The sequence below is a fragment of the Carcharhinus amblyrhynchos genome, unplaced genomic scaffold (genome assembly GCF_965287045.1).
Source record: "Carcharhinus amblyrhynchos unplaced genomic scaffold, sCarAmb.v2.hapA scaffold_38, whole genome shotgun sequence".
Lineage (NCBI taxonomy): Eukaryota > Metazoa > Chordata > Chondrichthyes > Carcharhiniformes > Carcharhinidae > Carcharhinus > Carcharhinus amblyrhynchos.
The window spans coordinates 9735849-9756206 of record NW_027649779.1 but is presented as its reverse complement, the minus strand read 5'-3'; the positions used below and the strand labels follow the sequence as shown (position 1 = coordinate 9756206).

The 20358-nt window shown below is 46.0% G+C and overlaps 1 protein-coding gene and 4 non-coding genes across 5 annotated transcripts; 3 read left to right on the top strand and 2 right to left on the bottom strand.

Moving 5' to 3' along the window:
- Positions 1-604: 604 nt before the first annotated feature.
- Positions 605-10090, bottom strand: LOC145362326 (uncharacterized). Its single transcript, XM_080218402.1, has 4 exons — positions 10070-10090; positions 9268-9513; positions 6098-7271; positions 605-1705 (listed from the first exon to the last, which is right to left on the bottom strand). The coding sequence occupies exons 1-4, from the start codon at positions 10088-10090 to the stop codon at positions 918-920; spliced, it is 2229 nt and encodes a 742-aa protein (XP_080074528.1). The 3' UTR covers positions 605-917.
- Positions 10091-16895: 6805 nt separating this feature from the next.
- Positions 16896-16968, bottom strand: trnat-ugu (transfer RNA threonine (anticodon UGU)). The gene has a single exon. It is a non-coding gene; the product is annotated as a tRNA-Thr (tRNA).
- Positions 16969-18024: 1056 nt separating this feature from the next.
- Positions 18025-18097, top strand: trnav-cac (transfer RNA valine (anticodon CAC)). The gene has a single exon. It is a non-coding gene; the product is annotated as a tRNA-Val (tRNA).
- Positions 18098-18854: 757 nt separating this feature from the next.
- On the top strand, positions 18855-18928 carry trnan-auu (transfer RNA asparagine (anticodon AUU)). Its single transcript has one exon. It is a non-coding gene; the product is annotated as a tRNA-Asn (tRNA).
- A 1192-nt stretch (positions 18929-20120) lies between these two features.
- Positions 20121-20192, top strand: trnae-cuc (transfer RNA glutamic acid (anticodon CUC)). The gene has a single exon. It is a non-coding gene; the product is annotated as a tRNA-Glu (tRNA).
- The last annotated feature ends 166 nt before the right edge of the window (positions 20193-20358 follow it).

Here is a 20358-nt window from a genome sequence, read left to right as displayed (position 1 = left end):
AGTGTGGTGCATTCCCAGGGAGAGGGATGGATTCGGTAGTCAGGGAATTTGTAGTGGTGACTGGTCTTCCCCATTTTTAACTGGAAGGAATTTCTGCTCATCCAGGACTGGATGTGGGATAAGCAGTTTGATCATTTAGTAACAGTGGAGGAATGGAGAGGGACTGGGGGGTGAGGTAGAGCTGGGTGTTGTCAGTGTACATGTACAAACTAACATGGTGCTTCTGGATGGTGTCACCTTGTGGGGCACGTAGATGGGAAATAGGAAGGGCCGAGGATAGATCTTGGGGAGGGGGGGACACCAAGTTCATAGACTTTGGTAAGGAAAAGGAGGTTGGAGAGATCAAAGATTATTTTTTCAGAGTGTGTGTGGTGACAATGGATTTAAAGGTGAGAAGGTGAGGAATGGAAGAGAATGGGAACTGTAAACGGTATTGATTAGTATGGAGGAGGTAAACAGTTTCGTAGGAATAAGATCAATGGAACATAGTGGGGGAGGAATGTCATGGACAAGCTGAGGTCTGACAGGACATAAGAGAGAGACGGGAGGGATACTGGAAAACGATGCCAGTTCCAGACTTAGTGGAGGACAGTTTGGCCTTTGGTGAGAGGGAAGCAGCAGAGGCAGGTGATCAAACTGCCTCAATCTTAGTGACAAAAAGATTTTTCAGCTCCTCACACTTGTTGTTGGAGGTGAGGATGGAGGAGACAGGGGAGGGGGTGAGAATTTCAAAAGGAACTAACTTGTAACAGCTACTAAAAAGATTCAGCACAGAGTACTTTCCACAAACTATTTTTTCAAAGCAAAGATACTAACCCCTGTAACTGGGCTGGAGTTTAGAAATAGGGGCAGAGAAAGACTCCAATGAACATGGTTCAGTTCTGGATGTGACTCACAACAAAATCCAATCACTGCGGTTACTCATGAAGTTTCTGGTGTCTCAGCAGGTGGGATGACCGAGTGAATCCCTTTCCACATTCGGAGCAGGTGAACGCTCTTTTCTTGGTGTGAGTTTGCTGGTGTACAGCGAGTCTGGATGATCGCCTGAACCCAGTCCCACAGCTGGAGCACCTGAACGGTCTCTCGTCTGTGTGAATTCGCTGATGGAACATCAGATCCCAGCGTCTTTTATAACACTTCCCACAGTCCAGACATTGGAAAGGTCTCTCCTGAGTGTGGACACGTTGATGGGACATCAGATCCTCAGAACCTTTAAATCCTTTCCCACACTCCTGACATTTAAATGGTCTCTTGTCTGCGTGAACTCGCTGGTGTCTCAACATGTTGGATGAATCAGTGAATCCTTTCCCACACTTGGGGCAGGTGAATGGTTTCTCCAAAGCGTGGACTCGCTGGTGCTTTGACAGATTGGATAAATCATTGAATCCTTTCCAACACACAGTACAGCTGAATGGCTTCTCCCCAGTGTGAACGCGCCGGTGTCTCAGCAGGCTGGATAAATCACGGAATCCCTTCCCACACTCGGAGCAAGTGAATGATTTCTCAGCGTCAGTGCGTTGATGAGTTTCCAGCTCAGACGGGGAACAAAGTGACTCCTTCCCAGTGTGAAGATACTTATGTTGCGACAAGCCTGATAATCGACTGAAGCCTCGTCCACACACAGAACAGGTGTACGGTTTCTCCCCACTCTGAACGGTGCTTTTTCCTTCCATGTTCAATACTCGGTGATATTCAGTTCCAATAACTCAGGGAACTTTGTCAGACCCTTATGTGATGTTTGGTTTCCCGTCTCCTTCATACAAACCTTCCCTTTTGAAGATCCTATAAAACGGATTTAAAACAGAAAAGCATGAAAGAGAACGCTCAAAAACAGGTTGTGAAATTGAGCTGAATGAATGCAGTAATTTGTGGGGCAGGCACTAGGAAAGAGTGATCATAAAAACTGCCGGATTGTCATATAAAATGCAACTGACTCACTGATGTTCTTCAGGGAAGGGAAGCTGTCACACAGTCTGGATCGTCACAAGACGCTATCTTCTTTGAAGAGGAAAGTGAGAGAGGATTTGGGAGCAGAATAGAGAGGGATTTTATATTGTATAAATAAACCAGGATTTGAACAGATTCTCCTAAGACCAGGATACCCACACTAACTCCCTGTTACACCTTGATTATCTTCATCATCAACAGTCCCTCGATTTGAGGATGATATCTATCATCATAGAATCCCTACAGTGCAAGAGGAGGCCATTCGACCTATTGAGTCTGTACTGACTCTCTGGTAGAGTGCTTTACCCAGGCCCTCCTGTCCACCCAAGACATTGGGAAGGCCCACACTTGGAATACTTTCTACAGTTCTGGTCACCCTGTTATAGAAAGGATATTATTAAACTGGAAAGAGTGCAGAAGAGATTTACTAGGATGCTACTGGGACTTGATGGATTGAGTTATAAGGAGAGGCTGGACAGACTGGGACTTTTTTCTCTGGAGCGTAGGAGGCTGAGGGGTGATCTTGTAGAGGTCTATAAAATAACGAGGGGCACAGATCAGCGAGATAGTCAATATCTTTTCCCAAAGGTAGGGGAGTCTAAAATTAGAGGGCATAGGTTTAAGGTGAGAGGGCAGGGATACAAAAGTGTTCAGAGGGGCAATTTTTTCACACAGAGGGTGGTGAGTGTCTGGAACGAGCTGCCAGGGGTAGTAGTACTACCTCTGGCAGCTCGTTCTAGGTAAGTGACCTAGATGAGGGCGTAGAAGGATGGATTAGTAAATTTGCTGACAACACCAAAGTTGGAGGAGTTGTAGACAGTGAGGATGGATGTTACAGTTTGCAGAGGGACATAGATAAGCTGCACAGCTGGGCCGAGGTGTGGCAAATGGAGTTTAATACGGAAAAGTGTGAGGTGATTCACTTTGGTAAGAGTAACAGGAGTACAGAATATAGGGCTAACGGAAGGACTCTTGGTAGTGTCGACGAGCACAGAGATCTCGGGGTACATGTGCATAGATCTCTGAAAGTTGGCACCCAGGTTGATAAGGTTGTTAAGAAGGCGTACGGTGTGTTAGCTTTTATTGGTAGAGGGATTGAATTTCAGAGCTGTGAGGTCATGTTACAACTGTACAAAACTCTGGTGTGGCCGCACTTGGAGTATTGCGTACAGTTCTAGTCACCGCATTATAAGAAAGATGTGGAGGCATTGGAAAGGGTGCAGAGGAGGTTTATCAGGATGTTGCCTGGTATGGTGGGAAGGTCTTATGAGGAAAGGCTGAGGGACTTGAGGTTATTTTTATTAGAGAGAAGAAGGTTATGAGGTGACCAAATTGAGGCATACAAGATGATCAGAGGATTAGATAGGGTGGATAGTGAGAGCACTTTTCCTTGGATGGTGAAGGCTAACACGAGGGGACAAAGCTTTAAATTAAGGGGTGGTAGTTATAGGATGGATGTCAGAGGTAGGATCTTTACTCAGAGGGTAGTAAGGGTGTGGAATGACCTGCCTGCAGCAGTTGTGGACTCGTCAACTTTAAGGGCGTTCACATGGTCAGTGGATAGGCATATGGATAACATTGGAATAGTTTGGGTTAGAGGGTCATTAGATTGGTTCCACTGGTCGGTGCAACATCGAGGGCCGAAGGGCCTGTACTGCGCTGTAGTGTTCTATGTTCTAGTAGAGGCAGGTATAATTTTGTCTTTCAAAAAGCGTTTTGACAGTTACATAGGTAAGATGGGTATAGAGGGAAATTAGCCAAATGCAGGCAATTGGGACTAGCTGAGGGGTTTTAAAAAAAAGGGCAGCATGGACCAGTTGGATGAAAGGGCCTGTTTTCATGCTTGTAAACCTCTACAACTCTACGACCTATCCCTGCAGCCTCACACATTTATCTTAGCCAAGTCCCCTTATCGCCACATCTTGGGAAACTAAAGGGAAATTTACCCCTTAGTAAATTAACCGGGGGTGGGGGGAGGAGGGGGACTGGAGCACCCGGAGGAAACCCACGCAGATGCGAGGAGAGCATATAAACGCCACAGAATTTCACAGTAACAACTGCAGCGTTAAAGCAAGCTTACTTGTGACGCTAATCAATAATTTAACTGAAGTCGCCCAAGCCAGGAACTGAAACTGGATCCCTGGCACTGTGAGGGAGCGGTGCTAATTACTGTGCCACCGTGTCGCTCATGTCTACTTAGGGTCGTGAATTTCACCATGGCTCTTCATGTGACTGACCAAACCCACAGATCTATAAATAATGTTTAAAATGATTTGGGAATATATCGCCATTCCTTCAGTCACTGGGACAAACTCCTGGAATTCCCTCCCTACCAGCAGGGTCGATGTACCTACACCACATGGACTGCAGGGGTTCAAATCCCATACGTCACATTGCCCCTCACAAACATGGCACCACGCTACTGCACATATTGCCCCCCACAAACATGGCGGCCACAAGTGATACACTTCCGGCAGAATGGCGGCAGTCAGCCCAGGCCCAGCACGACAAGCCGCGGCTCCATTTGGTTCAAAACGGGATGACCAGGAAGTTCTTTCCCGGGGTGTGAGTTTGGACAACATGCTTACAAAGCCTATTCACCCGCCGGCCGGATCTACCGCTCTCTGCGCACCGCCCTTTACCTCGTACTGATCTCGCATCAGCCTTTAACCGTCCCTCTGTCCGTCACCATTACCAGCACTGCGCATGCCTGAGAGCATTTTCCCCCCTCATTCACTCCGATTGGCTGGAGGACCAGCCGCACCCGCTCGGTCTTCCAACCCTGCCCCTCATTCACTCCGATTGGTTGGAGGACTACCTGCTTCCACGCGGTCCTCCAGCCCCGCCCCCTTTCCCTATTGGGCCGGCGCCACTGTCAATCAGTCCCCGGGCATTGTGACGCGTAGTATGCGTAGTGAGGCTCACGTCCAGGCTCATCTTCAGGTGGGAAGGAGGTGGATAAGCGGAGGCAGCGTCAGGGGCAGTGGGTGGGAGGGGAGGGGAGGGGAGGGGAGGATCCGCCCCCCCCGGAGGGGGACTCAACACCCCCCCCCCTCCAGTGAAGAAAATGATCAGCTTAATATGAGGTGGGTCCATTCAAAAGGAGGCGGCTTTGGAGAGGGTGCAGAAAAGATTTACCAGGATGTTTCCCTGGTATGGAGGGCATTAGCTATGAGGAGAGATTGGAGAATCTTGGTTTGTTCTCACTGGAATGACGGAGGGTGAGGGGAGACCTGATAGAAGTCTACAAGATTATAAGAGGCACGGACAGAGTGGATAGTCAGAAGCTTTTCCCCAGGGTGGGAGCATCAATTACTAGGGGGGCCACAGGTTTAAGGTGCGAGGGACAAGGTTTAAAGGAGATTTTGAGACAAGTTTTTTTACAATTGGAGGTGGTGGGTGCCTGGAATTTGCTGCCGGGAGTGATAGTGGAAACAGATATGATCGTGATCAGCTGAGATTTTCTGCATTTCATCGATCACCACAGGATTCCTTTCACAGAGCGCATCGCTGAAAGGACTTTCTGTGTGATGTTCCTGAGCAGAACGTTCATGTTTTGACACACGTCTCAAAACTCATCATTCAGAAACTGAGCTGGTGCCTCAGGTTCAGCTCCAAGGGAAGGTTTAATGTTGGGATATGATGGCATCCTCCAATAATTTTTATACATTGTACACTCTGCACTAGTCTCTCGTATGAGTCTTGTATACCCTTCATCATCTGCTCCTGTATCTTGAAGCAGGACTTTTCAATCTTTGGCAAATAGTGTGAACAAATCATCTGTGGAGCTTTAAGATAATTTACATCTTTCCCTTCTGATTTTTATCAAAGCTCTCATTATTCCTTCTCAAACATTCAGATCGGAAACATCAGGTATTTTTACTGTTACCACGTTATAATCCTGACCGCCTTACGGTGAAGGAGGAAAATAGTTTCGATCTTTACTTGGTATAGATTTATTCATAGAGTCAAACATTACAGGTATATCACTCTTAATACTATTCCATGCTCTGTCAGTAAGTGTCTATATGTGCTCATGTAAACATCTAATCAATGTCCACTGCTTGTATATATTTACCCCAAATTATACAATTAACACCCAGAGTATTTAAAAGGTCTGTAATCAGTGTGATTGCCATAATGTCTCAGCAGGTTGGATGTCTCAGTGAATCCTTTCCTACACTCAGAGCAGGTGAACAGCCCCTCTCCCCCGTGTGAACTTGCTTGTGTTTCCGCAGGCTGGAAGGATCAGCAAATCCCTTCCCGCAGTCAGAACAGATGAAAGGCTTCTCCCCGGTGTGAACTCGACGGTGCGCATGCAGACTAGACGACTCAGTGAATCCCTTCCCACACACACAGCAGGCGAACGGCCTCTCCCCAGTGTGAACTCGCCGGTGTTTCCAGAGGCTGGAGGGATCAGTGAATCCCTTCCCACACTCAGTGCAACTGAACGATCTTTCCCCAGAGTGAATTCGCTGGTGTGTCAGCAGATTAGTGGACCGAGTAAATCTCTTCCCACACACAGAGCAGGGGAATGGCCTCTCTCCAGTGTGAACTGCCTGGTGTCGCAGCAAGGTTGATAACTGAGTGAATCCCTTCCCACACACGGAGCAGGTGAATGACCTCTCCCCAGTGTGAACTGCCTGGTGGTTCTGCAGGGTAGATGATGCACTGAATCCTCTTCCACACACGGTGCAGGTGAATGGCCTGTCTCCGGTGTGGACTCGCTGGTGTATCAGCAGGTGAGATGACCGAGTGAATCCCTTCCCGCAGTCAGAGCAGGCGTACGGCCTCTCCCCGGTGTGAACTCTCCGGTGCTTCTGCAGAGCAGAGGAATTACTGAATCCCTTCCCACACTCTGAGCAGCTGAGCACTTTCTCCCGGGCGTGTATTCGCTGGTGTCTCCGCAGGTTGGACGAAAGAGTGAATCCCTTCCCACACACGGAGCAAGGGAATGACCTCTCCCCGGTGTGAACTCGCTTGTGTCTCCGGAGGCTGGACAAATCCCCGAACCCCTTCCCACACTCAATGCAGGCGAAAGGCCTTTCCCCCGTGTGAATGCGTCCGTGTGTGAGAAGACGGGAGGAATCAGTGAAACCCTTCCCACATTCAGAGCAGGTGAACGGCCTCTCCCCAGTGTGGATTTTCTGATGGGTCAGCAGGTTGGATAACTGAGAGAATCCCTTCCCACAATCAGGGCAGGTGAATGGCTTCTCCCCAGTGTGACTGCGTCGATGGATCTCCAGCTCACACGGCGCTTTGAATCCTTTCCCACAGTCCCCACATTTCCACTGTTTCTCCCTGATGCGGGGGGCCTGCTGTCCCTCCAGGTTTGACAATCAGATGAAGCCTCGTCCTCACCGAGAACAGATGTACAGTCCCTCTCAATGTAAACGGTGCAATGCTTTTCAGACTGTGTAATCTGATCACACACTCAGGTTTGTACTTTTCACTGCTTTTCCAGTCACACTGATGTTCAATCTTTTCCCACAGACAGAAAAAAAACCCCAAAAAATCTCCTTCTAGAGTCCAAGGCCGATGATATTCGCGTTGTGATTAATCGATTGAATCTATCAGATCTGAACGTGATGTTTTGTTTTGATATTTCTGTCCTGTAAATCCTCCCCTTCGAATATCCTGTGAAAGAAGTTTACAAAAGTCAACGCTGTGCGCATAGAAAAGAAATTCAGAATGGACAATTCTCAATTAAACTTTTTTTTTATTCCTGAAAAGTTGTAAATTTCTGTCCCACACACTCTGCACCAAATAGTCACTCTCCCGATTCTGCTGGTTCATGCTCCAGGACACACAGACCTGAAAACCTTCAGGCAAGCTGTTCACCGATATATCCCTTATATAACTAGACTATAATTTGTGTAAAGGTGCTATGTTACTTTATTAGAGAGAGGTGGGGAATATGTGTACAAGGTTTGTTTGGACTTCAAGTGGCCATAAACTGGAATTCACCCCACATGAGGATGGTAGAAGCAGAGAGAACCCATGATTTCAAATAATGTTAGTCATTCAAAAGAAATAAACCTTTAAGACAGTGATACAGAGGGGGAATGGGACCAACTGGATTGTTCTATGGAGAGTTGACATGGATTTGAATTGTCAAATGGACATTTTTTGTACTATAATGTCTCACTGACTGGAAATATATAACATAACTGCATTATTATATTCCAAGAATAGAAAGAAAAATAAATGTAACTTACTGCAGCATCAACAATATATCCAACATGTACAATAACAAAACTAGAAATACCTCTCCATAGAGACTGATAATCTTCAAATAAACAATTTCCTAGACAATCCGAATGGAATAAAGCAAAGAATAAGGTTTCATTAATTTTATACTTTCACTGCAATAATTAAACTAAAATCAATATTAACAAAGCATGCATTCACAAACAATGATACTTGTTACAGACAGGGTAAATTTGCCTTTAAATACTTCAGACAAGTTCCACAAAAATCACAAACATTTACAAATGTTTACAAATATTTACAAACATCACAAACCAGCCTCCCATCCATTGACTCTGTCTGCACTTCCCACTGCCTCGGGGAAGCAGCCAGCATAATTAAGGACCCCACACACCCTGGACATTCTCTCTTCCACCTTCATCCATCGGGAAAAAAATACAAAATTCTGAGGTCACGTACCGACCGACTCAAGAACAGCATCTTCCCTGCTGCTGTCAGACTTTTGAATGGATCTACCTTACATTCAGTTGATCTTTCTCTACACCCTAGCTGTGACTGTAACACTACATACTGCAGTCTCTTGTTTCCTTCTCTATGAATAGTATGCTTTGTCTGAATAACATGCAAGAAAAAAATACTTTTCAGTGTAAGTTAACACATGTGACAATAATAAATCAAATCAAATCAAACATTTCCTCCCTCCACACATTTGGCTCTAATTCCAGTTACAGAGTCCCACAACACTCTGTCTTTCCCAGGTATAGGTTCAGCTCATTTCCTTTTACAGGAGATTGGACTGAACTCTTTCCCTGCAGCCCATTTCCACAGACAGCCCCAGGAGTCACAGCCTCTGGATCTCTCACTGGTAGATTCTCCCACTCAGCTGCTTTTTCCAGCTGCTCAGACTCCCTTCCTCTCCATCTCCCACTCACAGCCTCACTATTCACTCAGTGAACTCTTCCCCTTCCCTCCTGAAAACCTCCCTGCCTGTTCACTGTCTGTAACACAAACTGTTTTACTCACTGATGTGGGGACACAGGAAGAAGGTTCAGTCAGTGTGAAGCTCAACCGCCTACGTCACAAAGCCCACCCACTGATTGGCTGGAGTACAAGAGTCCTTCCGGTCTGCCAGGGCTTCCGATTGGTCAGAACTCGGGGGCGGGGCAACAATGATTCCATTCCCTGGGGCCGGGGGGGAGGGCCCGAGTCCGGGCCTGCGTACTGGAACCCGGTGACGTCACCGCGTAGCAGAGTGATTCCTACTGGCTGATTCAGGCAGGGCTCGACTGTGACGTCACAAGGCGGACGTAGTCCCATGAGCAGCGTGATTTCTATTGGCTGATTCAGGCACGGCTCCTTTGTGACGTCACAATACGGAAGTAGTCATGCTAGCAGAGTGATTCCTATTGGCTGATTCAGGCAGGGCTCTATTATGACGTCACAAGGCGGAAGTTGCCCAGTGAGCTTCAGAGTGAAACTTCCTCCTCTGGGCAACATCTGGGAGGAAATCAGTGTCCTGATAGAAATTTCCATTTCTATTCTCATTCTGGGGGAAATTGGGGACCTGCAGCAACTAAAGGAAAAGGAAGTGAATGCAGACTCTGGAAAGGTTACAGACGGACATCGAAATTAGGAGTATCATTAGGCCCAGGTATCTTTTCTCTTTCTCTCTCAAAGACATTGGCAACCTTTAACTCCCTAAGTTTGACAGGTTTACTTATCTGGATAATAGGATAGCCTCTTATCCAATATTCACAATTAAAGGGGGAGTTTTCCTAGGAGAGGACTAATATTTAAATGAACAATAAATTAGTATGGGACAGATATGTTTAACGTAGTTATATGTTATATATTAGGTTATTTATGCTTGTTATTTCTTGTCTTGGAATATATAGCACTTTGTCAATGTTACCTGTTTGATTTGATATCCCATGTCCAAAAATGTGCAGATAAAAGCAAATTACTACAGATGCTGGAATCTGAAACCAAAAGAGAAAATGCTGGAAAATCTCAGCAGGTCTGGTAGCACGTAAGGAAAGGAAAGAGCTGACATTTCGAGTCTAGATGACCCTTTGTGAATGCTAAAATACATTAAATTGGGGGATATTTATATTGCAGGGTGAGGGATTGAACAATGAGCCATAGACACAGAAACTAGGGGAAAAGGCTGCTAATGGCAGTCCATAGAGAGAATAACGGGTGTGAATGGCCTAATGACAGAGAAGCTGAAATCAGAGAGTAAGCTGTGACAGATGAAGATTGGGGGGGGTGGTTGGTGGTGGAGAATGGGTGGGAGAGAGGTAATATTTAGAAAAAGGGGAAAAGGGGAAGCAAAGGCGTTTCTATGGCAATGACTTGTCCTTCATTCCCTCCCCATGCATGTGAATATCTCCCACTTTCTATGCCTTTTAGCTTTGCAAAGGGTCACCTTGACTTGAATCATCAGCTCTTTTCTGTCCTTATAGATGCTGCTGGACCTACCGAGATTTTCCAGCATTTTCTCTTTTGGTTCTAAAGGTATATGGATTAGGTTGATTGACCATAATGAATTGGCAACATTGTCAGGGGATTAGCAGGTAAGTATGTGGGGTAACATGGTTTTGGAACCTGATGAAGTTGGCCAAGTGATTGTAACCTGAATATCATTGTGTTTTGAATATAGAAGAAAAATGCACCGTTGACAGTGGGGAGAAACTGTACACGTGATCTGCGTGTGGACGAGACTTCAACCAACCATCCAGCCTTTTGGAACATAATTGCAGTCAGAACAAGGAGATGGCATGGAAATGTGGGGACTGTGGGAAGGGATTCAAATACCCATCACAGCTGGAAACTCATCGACGCAGCCACACCGGGGAGAGGCCGTTCACCTGCTCCCGATGCGGGAGGGGATTCATTCAGTCATCCAGCTTGCGTATACACCAAAGGATTCACACTAAGGAGAGGCCGTTCACCTGCTGTGTGTGCGGGAAGAGCTTCAATCAGTCATTCAACCTCGCATTACACCAGCGAGTTCACACTGGGGAGAGGCCGTTCACTTGCTCCCAGTGTGGGAAGGGATTCAGCCAGCCGGCCAATCTAGCGAAACACCAGCGAATTCACACGGAGGACAGACCATTCACCTGCCCCGTGTGTGGGAAGAAATTCAAGGAGTCATCCAACCGAGCAAAACACCAGCGAGTTCACACTGGGGAGAGGCCATTCACCTGCTCTCAGTGTGGGAAGGGATTCACTCACTCAGCCAATCTGCTGAGACACCAGCGGGTTCACACTGGGGAGAAGCCATACATCTGCTGTGTGTGTGGGAAGGGATTCAGTCAGTCGTCCACTCTGCTGACACACCAGCGGATTCACAAGTAACTATTGTGATTGGATTTTGCTGTTTTTCATATTGAGACTGAGCCGCATTCCTTTGGGTCTGTTTCTGCTGGATTGAAAAATAACCCCAGTTCTGTTACATAGAAACATGCGTAGAAAATAGAATCAGGAATAGGCCATTTGGCCCTTCGAGCCTGCCCCACCGTTCAGTATTATCATGGTTAATCATCAAAATCAATATCCTGATCATGTTACAACTGTACAAAACTCTGGTGCGGCCGCACTTGGAGTATTGCGTACAGTTCTGGTCGCCGCATTATAAGAAGGATGTGGAGGCATTGGAAAGGGTGCAGAGGAGGTTTACCAGGATGTTGCCTGGTATGGTGGGAAGGTCTTATGAGGAAAGGCTGAGGGACTTGAGGTTATTTTCATTGGAGAGAAGAAGGTTATGAGGTGAGAAGAAGGTAGAGGATGTTTCGAGAGTAGCCTAGTACTTTGCGTCTTTTGTGTATGCTTAGAACTGGACCAGCAGATGGGCACCACAACAGCTCAGTGACTGTCACTGTTTGCTGTGCAGGTACATGGATTTGGGCCAGTATCTGTGGGAGTTTGCGCATTCTCCCCATGCTTGCGTGGGTTTCCTCCGGGTGCTCTGGTTTCCTCCCACACCCCAAAGATGTGCTCTTAGGCTGATTGGTGTAACAAATTGTCCCTAAATTATTCTCCCCTGAATCTGGTTTCCAATGGGGGTACCATAAGCATAGACATGGGTCAAGGGAGGTGTAGGAAAAACACATTGTTAAGATGGCGGCGCGGGCTCGTTGGGCCGAAGGGCCTGTTTCCCGTGCTGTGTTGTTCTTTGTTCTTTGTTCAGTGCTAACCCACTGTGTCACTGTGCCCCCGGGAATCGAACCTGGGTCCCTGCAACTACGTGGCAGCAGTGTTAACCCACTGTGTCACTGTGCCCCCAGGAATCGAACCTGGGTCCCTGCAACTACGTGGCAGCAGTGCCAACCCACTGTGTCACTGTGCCACCCCAAAATTGTCGATTACTCATTTCTCATCAATGTTTTTCACACTGATGAGAGACTGGGTTCAGGGGATCATTCCAGTTCACTGTACACCCAGTTCACACTGGGGACAGGCTGTTCATCTGCTTTGAGTTTGGGAAGAGATTCATTGTTCGGAGGTCAGATTTATAGTGTCTAGTTTTTGGGGGTCACTGTGGGTGGTTTTCTCTTACTTATCATTACATGTTTAAAGATGAAGGTAGAATTTTAAGAAGGCGACAACAGGAATTCTCATCCTCTTCAACACGAAACTAAACTCACTGTTAATTCCTCCTCAGTAACAATTTTTATAATAACTGAGAGAGGTTTAGGGCAGAGATTACTGATACAATCCCAGATTGTAATAGCTGAGAGAGGTTTAGGGCAGAGATTACTGATACAATCCCAGATTGTAATAACTGAGAGAGGTTTAGGGCAGAGATTACTGATACAATCCCAGATTGTAATAACTGAGAGAGGTTTAGTGCAGAGATTACTCATACAATCCCAGATTGTAATAACTGAGAGAGGTTTAGGGCAGAGATTACTGATACAATCCCAGATTGTAATAACTGAGAGAGGTTTATGGCAGAGATTACTGATACAATCCCAGATTGTAAGAACTGAGAGGGGTTTAGGGCAGAGATTACTGATACAAGGCCCAGATTGTAATAACTGAGAGAGATTTAGGACAGAGATTACTGATACAAGACCCAGACTGTAATAACTGAGAGAGGTTTAGGGCAGAGATTACTGATACAATCCCAGATTGTAATAACTGAGAGGGGTTTATGGCAGAGATTACTAATACAATCCCAGATTGTAATAACTGAAAGAGGTTTAGGGCAGAGATTACTGATACAAGGCCCAGATTGTAATAACTGAGAGAGGTTTAGGGCAGGGTTTACTGATACAATCCCAGATTGTAATAACTGAGAGAGGTTTAGGGCAGGGTTTACTGATACAAATCTGCTGTCCTTACCCGGTCTGGCCTACATGTGACTCCAGATCCACAGCAATGTGGTTTACTCTGAACTGCCCTCGGGAACCGAGAGATGGGCAATAAATGGTGGGCCAGCCAGCGATGCCCAGTCCCATGAATGAATAAAAATCAAACCTCTCCATCTCACTCTCATTCCTCCTTCCTGATGCCTAACCAACATTTTATATAATTCCAGCATAACCTCCCCACTCTTAAACACTGTGCCTCTGCTAATAAAAAAGTGAAGCGTGTGTCTCCTTAACCACTTTATCCACCAGTCCTGTTACCTTAAGGGACCGGTGTACATGCACACCGAGCTCCCTCTGATCCTCGGAGCTTCCCGGGATCCTACTGTTCATCGTGTAGTCCCTTGTCTTGTTTGCCCTGCCCGAGTGCATCACCTCACACTGATCCCCATTGGATTCCTTTTGCCATTGATCAGCCCGTCTCTATCCCCCTGTAATCTAAGGCTATCCTCCTATTTACCACCCGAACAATTCTCCTATCATCCGCAAACTTACTGATAAACCTCCTGCATTTAAGACTAAGTTATTTAAATAAACCACAAACAACAAGGGCCCCAACATCGATCCCTGCGGGACCCCACTGGATACAAGCTTCCAGTCTGAAAATCACCCCGTCACCATCACCCTCTGCTCCCTGCCACTCAGCCAATTCTGGATCCAATTTGACACTTTTCCTTGGATCCCATGGGATCTTAACTTCCCGATTAGTCTCCCGTGTGGGACCTTGTCAAAAGCCTTGCTGAAGTCCAAGAAGACTACGTCAGAAGCATTGCCCTCATCTACACGTCTGGTCACTTCTTTGAAAAAATGGAGCAGTTCTGGGATCCCCAGGATAGGAGGGATATGGTAACACTGGGAATGGTACAGAGGAGATTTACCATGATGTTACTCGGCCTGGAGAGTTTCACTTCATTGACTCATAGAATTCTAAATTGGTGACACTGGGCGGAGCAGCCTGATTTTTCCTGATGCCCCCCCCCTCATCAAATTGATTTAGTGATACCCCCACCTGCCCCGTGTTCCCCCCAGATACATTATCCCCAGTGTCAGCACGGTGGGACAGTGGTTAACACTGCAGCCTCACTGTACCAGGGACCTGTGGGTCATTTGCATGTTGTCCCCGTGTCTGTGTGGGTTTTCTCCGGTTTCCTTCCCCAGTCTGAAAGACGTGCTGGGTTAGGGGGCATTGGGCCGTGCTTAAATTCTCCCTCAGTGTTACCCCAACAGGAATGTGGAGACTAGGGGAATTCTCACAGTAACTTCATTGCAGTGTTAATTTAAGACGACTTATTAGTGACACTAATAAATGAACTTAAACTGCAGGTCAAGGTGCTGCTGTGACAATGCACCCTCTTGTTTAAACACTCTGCAATGCTGAGACTGGGGAGAGGAGTGAACAACAGGGAGCAGCATTGCAGCTTCTCTCCCCCCATTGAAACTGGGATTGTTGCTCCATCTGCTGCACCATCCCCACCACATCCACTGGGGGGCAATCTGGACAATGGGCTGCAGGTAGACCTCACTGCGCCTGCGCCACAATCACACCCACCGCCGGCGGCCATCTTGCGTTGCCAGGGGAGACGGCCGGCGGCCATCTTGCGTTGCCAAGGGAGACGGCCAGCGGCCATCTTGCGTTGCCAGGGGAGACGGCTGACGGCCAGATTGCGTTGCCAGGGGAGACGGCCGGCGGCCATCTTGCGTTGCCAGGGGAGACGGCGTCCCGCGCGCTCTATTCTGGGGGAATTCACCTCCCGCACATGCGCCCAGGCAGTTACATTTTAATCTTTTAATATTTTGAATCTTGATGATTATTATTCACATCCTCACCCGTCAGACTTTCGGTTCCTTCTCCATTCGGGAACATAGTTTTTTTTTATTTCGTCTGTTTTTTGATCACACCCGCGCGGTGCGCTCTGGGAAAATACTACAGCACATGCGCGGTTCCGCCACCTGCCTCTTTATAAAAATATGTATTTTATTTAATTTTAATTTCGCTCCGGGCGGGATTTCCGGGTGGGAATTTCTCTCACTTTCTACATTTCTGAACCGTCGCTTTTTCCTCGACGGGGGGAGGGGCTGATGGTGACGTCACTGCAATATGGCGGCTGTCCCCGCCTCTTTTCAGGACCCGGATGTTCCGCCAACGAGCAGCGGCCGGGCCGGAGTGGGCAAGAGGTGACACTGGGCGGAGAAGCGCCCGGGCGTGTTACAGCGACCCCCGGTGGTCAGGAAGGGAAATAGCAGCAGCGCAGTCTCCGCCCAAAGGCTTCCCCAGTTCAGCTGCTCAGAGACACTGGGAACCTCTTCAACTGGAAACTTCAGCTTCTCACATTCACCCCCTGTGTTCAGTCATTGTTTAATAGACAAGCTCTGTAGTGAAATCAGAAACAACTTGTTCACATTAAAGGGGATGGGAATCTGGGCCATTCTGCTCAAAAGGCTCTGCTTGCCTTGAAATTTCTATTCAAATGTTCAAGATGAGAATTTATAGATACAAGTCATGTTGTATGTGGAACACTCATGATGCCACAATAAGATCAGTACAGACATCTCACAGGGTTGTGTGACTGGAGGAGATGTCAGAGATGGAATGGTTAAATACAGAGCTACAGTATCTGAAACTCAGTTTTGGGTAAATAAAAATGGCAGTACAAAGAACAAAGAAAATTACAGCACAGGAGCATGCCCTTCGGCCCTTCAAACCTTCACTGACTATCCTGCCATAAGATAAGAACATAAGAAATAGGAGCAGGAGTCGGCCATCTAGCCCTTCGAGCCTGCCCCACCATTCAATAAGATCATGGCTGATCCGAAGTGGATCAGTTCCAGTTCCACTTTCCCGCTTTCTCCCCATAACCCTTAATTCCCTTGTCTGTGAAAAACCTATTTACCCGTGACTTAAATATATTTAGCGAGGTCGCCTCCACCACTTCAACGGGCAGAGAACCGCCAGATGCAAATGGTCACTAAAAGCACGTGATTTTTTTTCATTCAATGTGGCAGCAACAACAAGTAGGTCAAATGCTTTGAGTGTTCATTTGCGGACACCTCATTATTCTTGAACTCCAGTCTGCCGGCAAAGAAGGCCAAAATGTAATTTCCCTTCCAATTATCTGCTGCACCTACATGCTAACTTTAAGCATTCCTTGTACAAACGCATCTCATATATTCTTAATATCAACATTTATATTTTTCAGATCGTCAAATATGTTCTGGTCTTTCGATGTTTTTCACGAAGAAGAATATATTTTTGCTTTCCAAAATTGCACCCGATCTGCCCCTCCACTCATTCCAGCACTCTGTTTTATCTCCCACTCACGTCTGCCTTTTCCCTACAGCTTGGATTAGCTAAACTTTACCTGGAGGCTCCAGCGAGAATTGAACTCGCGACCCCTGGTTTACAAGACCAGTGCTCTAACCACTGAGCTATGGAGCCAAATGCTACCAGCTGATTGCGGTACTAGTAACATTATCAGTGGATTGAGGAGCAGGATGGGGTTTGAGATGGGGGATTTTTGATGAATGGGGAAATGTCTGATGTGGAGAGCAGGAAGTTAAAAGACGCAACTTGAAAGTGACACGATTTGACATGTGTGCTGTGTGTGTATCTGACATGTATGTTGTGTATCTGACATGTATGTTCTTCAGAGCTTATCGTTGGTGTTACAACTCTGTCTTCTCCAGCTCCGAGGCCAGTTCATCCAGCTGGAAGATTTAGATGTTGTTCCCTTCACAGACGCTGTGAGGCGTGTTTTCATTAAATGAAGAATTGAACAAAAAATGATTCACTCCGTGACTGGGAATCGAAACCGCGTCACGGCGCCGGTCCTGATCACTGGACCTTCAGTGATGCTGATGTGAGAGATTTGTAATGAATTGACCATCTCTGTGCCCATTGCTTTATTTCCAATAATTTTCAACAAAAATAAGTCACGATGAGAAATGACGGGAGGTGAAAATGACAGGATTTGAACCTCAGTTAGAAAGTCCCAATCCATCCTCTGGGCAGGGATTGCAGTCTCAATGTTGGCAATTCTGCAGCTTATATCGACAAACAGCCATTCAGCCTGTGTTCCTGTCTGTCTTCTCGATCGGAGTAACTCCGTTTGATAAAGTGTCATCTGGACTCGAAACGTCCGCCCTTTTCACTCCTTACAGGTGCTGTCAGACACTGGGAGATTTTGGAGCATTTCCTCTTTTCCCATCCGCAGTAATTTGTTTTTATCACTGAGTACAATTGATTGAGATTATTCGAAGAAAGTTGAAAATGATGCATCAATGAATGGGCAGAAATCATTGCTCCCTTAGATATTTGCCAGAGGAACTCTTTTAAGTTTTGGTGTTCGGGATAAGTTGTACAATCAGATTGAAAGTAACGGTTATCTTCCTGAATTCAGTGACATGGGCTCTCAGTCTGACCATCGGAAACTGCAGCAACACAGCGTAGTTGAACATTGCAGACAGGCAGATTCGCTATAGTGCACTGCCAGTTGTTTCTGTAGTGTAGTGGTTATCACGTTCGCCTCACACGCGAAAGGTCCCCAGTTCGAAACCGGGCAGAAACATTTATTAAACTTTCTCATGTGGTGGAAGAAAAAACTGTTTGTTTTCAGTTTGTTGCTCCACATGAACCGAATTTCGATGTTAAACACGTTATCGTTGATCTGATATCACTCTCAAATACTTTTTGTGAAAATATAAACACGTTATTTTGACGAAAAGCAGGGAAGTCGATTTTGACACCGAACATTTATTCGCATCTAGTTCAGTCTCCAACAGTATTTAATGGGTTTATAGGTGCAGACTAATATGGTTAATCACCATCTGAAATGTCTGATAGTAGTGTGTGCTCAAACAGACAGATACAAGTGATACTGTAAGTGAACTAGGGGAAATGGCACACATTTCACAGAAGAATTTTTTTTTAATCGTTTTTCTTAATCGTTTTTCATCACTAAGAATCAGGAAAAAACACCCAGACAGATGAGGGAATCGAGACTCAGTGCGGATCTACTGGACTTTCCTGTAACGGACCGAATTTATGTGCCTGAATGTTTCAATCCCATAATAAAAATGGTGATCAGTTCCTTTCCCTCCCGTGGAATTCCTCCCTGTGGTAAGAGACGTGGATTTATTTTACCTGCCCGTTGATAGGAGAAAGGGAATAACCAACACACTACAGCAGTGCTGCGGGATCAACGGAACTAAAGAGACTTGTACAGAATTGTAAACAGTGTGGTCATGCTGCAGTTCTGGAATAGGTTTTCAGAAATAGAATTGTGGTCATTGACATGCAACTTTAGAATATACTTAATATCTACTGTCTCTGTGGCGCAATTGGTCAGCACGTTCGGCTATTAACCGAAAGGTTAGTGGTTCGAAACCACCCAGGGTCGGAATTTTACTATTTTCTCACCATCAGCATTCACAGCAAGCAGTTGCCTGTTAGCAATGGGTCCGTGGGTGCCAATAAAAAAAGCTGTCAGTTGTTCCCGGCTGTACTGTTATATGGTGTTACCAACATTATTTAATGACGATTGATTTCTAACACATCACATATAACATTATATGTTCCATTACACCACTAAACTTTTTTAAAAACTGCAATCGAAACATGAACTTGTTGCTGAGCATTTGTTCCAATTCCATATCCCTGTTTCCATTCATTCCTGGATAGATCATAAATCTGTCTAACCCAAACTGAAATGTGTTCAATGGTGGAGCATCAGAACCCTCTGGAGTGGAGAATTCCCAAGATTCACCAGCCTTTGAGTGAAGCAATTTCTCCTCATCTCAGTCCTAAATCATCAGCACCTTATCCTGAGATTGTGCCCCCGTGTTTCAGATTCCCGGATCAGAGGAAATAATGTTTCAGTTTTTCAATGCTATCTATACTTTCTCATTAAAGCTGTTGAGATTTTCCAGCATTTTCTGTTTTTGATTCAGATTCCAGCCTCCTCAGATTTTGCTTTGATTCTGCCTAAAACGCGGAGATCTAAACTGCACACACTGTTCCAAATGTGGTCTCAACAAAACCCTGAATTACTGGAGCAAGACTTCAAACACTTCAAAACTTAACTCTGTGCTCAAGACTGGAAGGAAAGTGTGAGAGTGGATAATTCTCACTGTGTACATCCCTGTAATCAGTAACTGGATCAGGAAGATGAGGTATCTGTGTTTCTTTGTACTGTCATCTGTAAACTCCATCTCCTCTCAATGCCGTGTATCATCCCTTCGCTTTCCCTGCTTTCCAGTTTGGTAAATGACTTGTACCCGTTACCCTCCGTGATGAATTCCTGCCGTGTGTTACCTTCCAAGTTTCACAGAAGCCACAGTGATGGGTTTGGTGGGTTTTGGAAATTGAAAGCGCCACATGAGCAGTTTGCGGGACTATTTCACCTCACTGTCCATTTCCTGTTCCAGCTAACAGGAATCACTGCTTTCATTGGCTGAAACTGTGACTTGTGTGTGATATAAACATGGCAATGTGAAGGATAAACTTGTATTTGGTGAATTCAAAAGTCTGAAGTAAAATAAATAGCAATTGGTTCATGCACAAGTTCATCTTTTAAAACAATTGCACCAGCTTCCCTGGTGGTCTAGTGGTTAGGATTCGGCGCTCTCACCGCCGCGGCCCGGGTTCGATTCCCGATCAGGGAATGTAGATTTATTGCTGTACAACAATCCTGCGTAACTTCCAGTTCTGTCGGAATCAGTATCAGAGAGATTTCCTCTTTTACGTCTGAATTGGAAATGTCACATGAAAAGAACAAAAAAAGAGACAGCGATAGGCTACAAAGCGCAGATGATATAAAATGCTGATGTT

Bases quoted from the DNA above. Each gene is read 5' to 3' on its own strand.
- LOC145362326 (XM_080218402.1), bottom strand. From the start codon at position 10,090: ATGGGATATCAAATCAAACAG. The intron at 7,272-9,267 runs GTACTCCAGCCA...TCAAACCTGGAG, and splicing joins GGCAGACCGGAAGGACTCTT to GGACAGCAGGCCCCCCGCAT. The intron at 1,706-6,097 runs GCTGAGACATTA...AAGTTCCCTGAG, and splicing joins TTCACTGAGACATCCAACCT to TTATTGGAACTGAATATCAC.